A 6,159-nucleotide genomic window follows, 5' to 3' on the forward strand; every position below is an offset into this window, starting at 1 on the left:
GCGCCCGATCAAACAGAAATATGCGGGACACAAACCTGCTTAAACTTCCCTCTAATTCTGTCTAAGTCTTCGTGAAGTTTATCATAAGTAGGGTCATCGTAAGGGAACTTCTGAATCATCCCAATCAATGCCTCTAAGACCTTCATCTTTTTGCTGTAAAACACAGAAAGAAAGACCTTCAGTCCCCAGCACGGCAGGCTCGGCCCAGGCAGCAAGGTGCCGGGCTCGCTCCTTAAGGCAGTGGTGCTGAGCACGCCGGGGTTCAGGAGCTGGCGGCTAACGCAGTCATCACTAAACCACCTTCCCCCACCTGGCGATGGGCGCCCGCCCACCCCTGCGCCCGACATCAAGCGAGAACCGACCTCGCCGGGCCGGCTGCGGCCTGGACCAGCAGCCGAGGAGACGCGACAAGCACCCAGACCACCAGTCCCCAGGCCTGAGCTGGGAGCAGACAGAACCAGAAGGAAAGAGCGCTGGGCATGGCCACACCTGCTCCCATCTGGGGGGTTTCTCGGATCCAGAACCTTCACACTCAGGGCCTCAGGGAGTTTAACAGCAGGTAAACACCAAGCCTGCTCCGTCCACAGTGTCTGCTGCCTGAGTTCAGCCCCCTTCCCCAGGAAGACGAGGGGCTCAGGCTGGAGCAGGACTGCCCCCAGGCACTCAGGGACTTCACGGTTCTGGGACTTGGCGTCCTCATCTGTAAAATGGGGCCCTGATGGCCACCTCCCAGGCTCAGGAGGATCAGTAATCCAGAGAAAGCCCAGGACATGCCACAGAACAGCGCTGAGTAACCGTCAGTCTCCACCACACCCTGGAGGCCAGGGCTCCCATTGGGGAGGGCAGGCGCCCTTCTGGGTCATGGACAAGTGACCCTGCCCATCTCCGATCACCGGGCGTCAGGAGCATACTAGGTATCTGTTCCCAGGAATTTCGAAGGACTTGTCCTTAGGATGAAGCGACAGCCATTCAAAGCAACCAGGACCCGCTCACGTTTGCTGTTCTTAAACCAGTTTACAAGAATTACGACAGCTGCCTCTCGGGGAAAACACAAAACTGCGAAGCATCACGGAGAGTGAAGGAAAGCAACCAGGCGCTCGGTTTCCAGCAGACGGAAGGCAGATGCCCACACGTGGGAACGGCTGTGCGTGCCGGACGCGGGGACCACCGCCCACTCTCAAGGCTGCAAGCAGCCCCGCCCAACAGCCGGTCACCCCAGCTGCTCCAGACGCACTTAGCCCGGCACACGGTCAAGGCCGGTGCACGCCAGGGGGGTGTGGCCCGCTCACGGCTCGAGTAAGGAAAACGGGGCTCCACCATCCTGCGGGAGGGCAGGGCAGCTCGGGGAGGGTCAGAAAGCCATGGTCACCCGTTGGACACCCCATCCTGCAGGCTGAGACAGGCTCCCACACGCCTTCTCCGGGTGAGAAGTCCCTGGCTTCACTGAGTGAGGCCGCATGGGGTGGGCACTTCTCCTCTAACATCTTCACTTGGAACATAAGGCAGCGGAGCTACCATTTTTCTTTTAAACTGTAGAGACTTAGAAAATCCAAAAATCACTCCTCTAAGATGAAAGGGTTTAGGCTGAGGTTCAGAGACCACCAGGCTCTGCTGGTGGGGTGGGGGCAGCGGGGCTCCCACCAGCCCTGACACAACCCATGTGACCCTCCCCCTGATGGAGCCTGGGGGCACAGCTTTAGGACAGCGGGGGGTGGGGGGGTGGGGGCGACCCCTGCCCTGGGGCGTGAGTTGGCAGCCCCCAGGTACAGGAACCTTCACACCCTCCGTGCGCTGCAGACACCAGCAAAGGGACAAGGGGAGGCTGCTGGAGAATTCCACGACTGGGCGCGCCACCCCCACCTCCGCGGGCCGGGAGCGCAGAGGCACCTTCAGCCCTGACCGCCACCCAGTGCTGCCCGTGCTGCCACCCACCGTCCCAACCAGATCACCAGCTACGCCGCCGCCCCGCTGGGTCTTTAGAGAAAAACCTCCTCAAGGTGGCCCTGCATGGTGGATGAGTCTGTTCAGCTCCCACTTGATCAGTGATGGGACAGGTCAGAGAGCAGCAACCCCAGCATCACCCAGACCCTGTCTCGAGCATCCCTGCTCTGACACGTGAATATGGCAGTGGCACAAATTCTAGAAATTCAAAACATTCCAAATAAGCCGACAAGTCACGTGGATGGGGGAATGCCGCTTCTGCCTCTGTCACTCACGCTCCTGGAGCCCCTCCCCGGCCAGGCAAGGCCACCAGGCATCCGAATGACGGGGAGCGGCCGCTGAAGCCCTGTGTCGGCTCCCCTGAGCGGCAGCACAGCCTTTCACAGACGGCTGAAGAGTGAAGACCGCGGGTGGGGACAGGGTCCCGGGGCTTCAGGAAGCGGCACCCATAAGAGCAGGTTCAGAAGGCTACAAACGCTACAGAGGACAGCTGACGGCGCCTTACGCTTCCTGACCCAGCCCGGTCGCCTCGTTAGGCCTTCTGGCTGCGTCAGGAGCCCCAGTGCCGGTGCACTCACCACTTCTGAGCCTGGGTCACACCCAGACTACCGTGCTCTGTTTATCAGAAGCTCAGGGGAAATGAGAAGATAAAATTGTTTTCAACCTGCCTTGACTGGCAGGGAGTGCTTGAAGGCCTCCATGGAAAAGGCAGGGGGGATCAGAGGACTCTTGAGAAAACAGTAGGTATTCATCCAACACCCAAAACAGGCCCAGCACCTTCTAGGTACTATTTCCTGTAAACTTTGTAACAATTTCATGAGGTCATTTCAACCCGATTATTTTCTCCGTTTTACAGATGCGAAGACTGAGACTCTAACCACCCGCGATCAGGGTGCACCACAGAACCGCAACTCTGGTCCAGACACCAAAGAAGAAAGGAGGTTCGGCCTTACCTGTCTCTCTCAGTGGCGCAACTGTGCAGGAGACCTCTCCAAGCAAACGCGAACCCTTGGTAGCACCCGATCTGTGAATTGATGAGACATTTAAGAGTACAATGAATAACCGAGCACTGTATTTGATCTAATTATCAAGCTCTCAAAACTAAAGTGGGGGAAGGCGGGAGGGGGTGCTTCTTCTCGTGCTGTCCTGGAGCAGGAAATGGAAGTCAGAGGTCGAGTTATCAGCGGGACAGCCGGCCTCCAAGGCAGCCCACTGGGACCCACCTCCCACTCCGCTGGTACTCATGCCTGCGTGGTCTCCCGACTCTGTCGGGTGGCCGTGATAAGCAAAACACAAAGAGGTGGCACGTGACCTCCCGATTAATGGGCAATGTCACCTCTGCCCTGCCCACCTGGGCAACCCACACAGGGTCAGGAGAACACTCGGGCAGCCCTAAGGAGAAGTCCACGTGCTGAAGACCCCGAGGGGGCAAGCCATCTGACAAGTACCTCCTCTGGCCCCAGGCAAGCCTTCGAGTGGCTGACTCTTAACTCCAGCACCAAGGGGCCCTGAGCCAGAACCACCCGGCTCAGCTGCTCCCGGACCACGGACCACCAGGACCTCTGTGACGTAAGTAACACTGGTTATCTTAAGGCCACGGGCGTGGAATGATTTCACTTTGAAGCCACGGATGCCTAATACAGTTCCAGTGCCCTCAGACTTCACTGTTTATGGCTGGTCACCTGTAAGTGAGGGCCCATCCAGGACAAAAGGCAGGAGAAAAGGAAAATCGGGCATTTTATGGAATTCCTAGGTAAATATCAACAGCATGCTTTCACAGGACACAGGGGTGCTCACCCTGCAGGAGGACCACAACACTCGACATCCACCGAGGTGATGAGGGACCTGTTTTTTTCTCCAGCCCACCCGACTGCGTCATCGCCACACAGCCACATGCTCTGCAGGCTCTGTCCTAGGAATATGCCTCCATCAGCGTTCTATCTAGCCTACTGCCACTTTAAGAGGTCTGAAATTGTGGCTTCATCATACTGACCATCAAGGTAAACTGTCAACAGTAAAAGAACAGGACTCCTTTCTAAGTGACGGTGGGTCAGGGGGGAGGTCCCCACTCACTTCAGATCCGATTTTAGCTCCATGGAGCGTGCCATGCTGTCTCCCTTCGATCATACCCAAACTGCTTCCTTCTTCATAGCCTTCTCGGTACCCTTCCCCGTGAAACCTGCGACGGAGAAGCAGCAAGTCTGAGTAAATAAACAGGAGAAAGAGGATTCTCTCTGGAAAAACTCGTCTCCTCCACGTGACCCAGACCTAGACCCAGACTGCAAGACCAGACCTAGTATCACAGAAAAACAAGAGAACCTGAACCATAAAACAGATCCAGTGTCAGCTCCACCCCTCCCTGAGCCTCTGCTGTGGCAAATCACTATACTCCTTGAAGCCAAATTCAGCTCTTTTACAATGAGGAAGCTGGGATAAATCAGGGATTCCCAAACCGGGGAGAATACTGGAAACACACAGGAAAATCCCAAAGATACAAATTCAGGAGCCTCGCCCCCTCATCTCAGTAAAGCTCAGGAATCTGCTTTTTGAAATCTCCCCAGTGACTTAGTCAGCAGCCCCAGTTCTGTAAGTCTGTAAGCTGGACTGTTTGGGCAAGTGCTTCAAAACAAACAGACAAACGAAACTCTGCCGTCTGCACCAGGCTTTCCATCACACGTTAGGAGCCAGGCAGGGAGAAGGGCCATCAGGTCACCACAGTGTACCATGACTGCCGGGCCTGCGGTGGAATAAAGGCTCGGACTTACAGGGACCGGCAGTGGAACTGTACCAGCACAACCCACGGGCCACCAAAGTGAAAAGGGCTGGCTGGAGCCCCCCGGTGAGGCCAAGTGTGCCATTCCCACTTATACTGACTCCCCCCCGGCCCGGGAGTGACCCTGCCTCCCATCCCAAAGACAGGATCTAGTTCACAAGTAGGGATAAAATAGATAACGGGGGTAAAAGGCTTAATTCAGCGAGCGGCTCACAGCAAGTTCCAAATGAACTGTCAGCGACTGATCGCTTCCAGCTCCCTCTTTCTCAGGGACGTCTATCGATGTCTCAAGCGGGCTGGGCACTGGAAGACAGCCATCAAAGCGGCCAAGAGCTCCCCCGCCCCCGCCACCCCCCAACCCCGCCTTGTCACAGCCCCTAGGCGCTGCCCAGGGGCTCAGGAGGGAAAAGGATGACGCCTGACACCTTGATGAGCCTGTCCGTGAATGCGGCCGTCTGTCCTACTACTGAGGAACAAGAAAGAGGTGGGCAGCGCCCAGATGGCAGAGGTCCGCCCCACCCGAGGACGGGGCGTCCCTGGAGGGAGGCAGTCACCAGGCCGAGCAGATGCATGGGGGCAGCCCCGGAGGAGGGAGGCAGGTCCCGAGGAGCAGCTGGGCGCCCTGCGCTCGCCCGAGAAGTGGAAGTAACAGCATCCTGGGCCCTCCCGCGCCGGCCACCCCCGGGGCCCCAGTGCGCTCCCCCAGGGCCGCAGCCCAAAGCTGAGAGCCGGCACGCCAGGGCTGGGGGCCCCGACCCACCCACCTCTCATCTGCCATCACGACAGCGTCGAACATGTCCTGATCCCCGGCCATGGCGGCCGCCGACCAGCCCCCGTCCGTCGGGCTCCGCCGCCCCGCGATGGAGCCGCGGACACGCGAGGCCACAACTCGCGGAAACCCCGGCCACTCGCGACGCCAAATTCACTTCCGGGGGCGACCGCGCGGGGCAGGCCGGGTAATGACGGCACGCCGGAGGGCTCAGCACGAGCCGGGGCGGGCCCAGGGCGCGTGCGCGGCGGCGGCGGCGGCGGCGGCGGCGGCGCTGGGCGGGGCTAGGCCGGGACGCGGCTCCGCCCCGAGACCCCTTGCCCCGCCCTTCGGCTGGCCGCCAGCCGGTTGGTCGGTCCCCACCTGGAGCATCCACCTGGCCACGCGGGGCTGACCCATGATCTCACTTTCCCAAAACCAGGCAGAGGCCACCGAACTGCCAACAGCGGCTCAGAAAGGACCACGGAAAGAAACTTGGAAAATTTATCAAAGAACCAAACGCCTCCCCCGGAGCTCTGGCCAAGAGGCTCTGGGCCCGTGGGGTTTGGGGGAAAGAAGTTCCAGGAAAGGCAATTCGCAGAGTGGAGACAGTACCCAGAGAAGAGTGGCCCGGTCCCCCGCCGACCCCGATCCACAGCCAAGGGCCACCCGCCAGGACCAAGTCAGACTTGAGACC

General features: G+C 59.0%; 1 protein-coding gene across 4 annotated transcripts in view; it reads right to left on the minus strand.

The window, feature by feature from the left end:
* LTO1 (LTO1 maturation factor of ABCE1) overlaps nt 1-5,695 on the minus strand; it is a 67,770-nt gene extending 62,075 nt beyond the window's left edge. The window contains exons 1-4 of one of the 4 annotated variants that reach the window (XM_006072358.3): nt 5,479-5,673; nt 4,015-4,120; nt 2,895-2,965; nt 36-153 (exon numbers count right to left, since the gene is read on the minus strand). In XM_006072358.3, the coding sequence (XP_006072420.1) occupies nt 36-153; nt 2,895-2,965; nt 4,015-4,120; nt 5,479-5,528 (345 nt within the window). In that variant the 5' untranslated portion in view covers nt 5,529-5,673. Of the gene's footprint in view, nt 1-35; nt 154-2,894; nt 2,966-4,014; nt 4,143-5,478 lie in introns of all 4 variants that reach the window. The other 3 variants (XM_025286864.2, XM_025286866.3, XM_025286865.3) reach the window with 3 other exon arrangements.
* Between the last annotated feature and the right edge of the window lie 464 nt (nt 5,696-6,159).

This window comes from Bubalus bubalis, chromosome 5, assembly GCF_019923935.1.
Source record: "Bubalus bubalis isolate 160015118507 breed Murrah chromosome 5, NDDB_SH_1, whole genome shotgun sequence".
Taxonomy (NCBI): domain Eukaryota; kingdom Metazoa; phylum Chordata; class Mammalia; order Artiodactyla; family Bovidae; genus Bubalus; species Bubalus bubalis.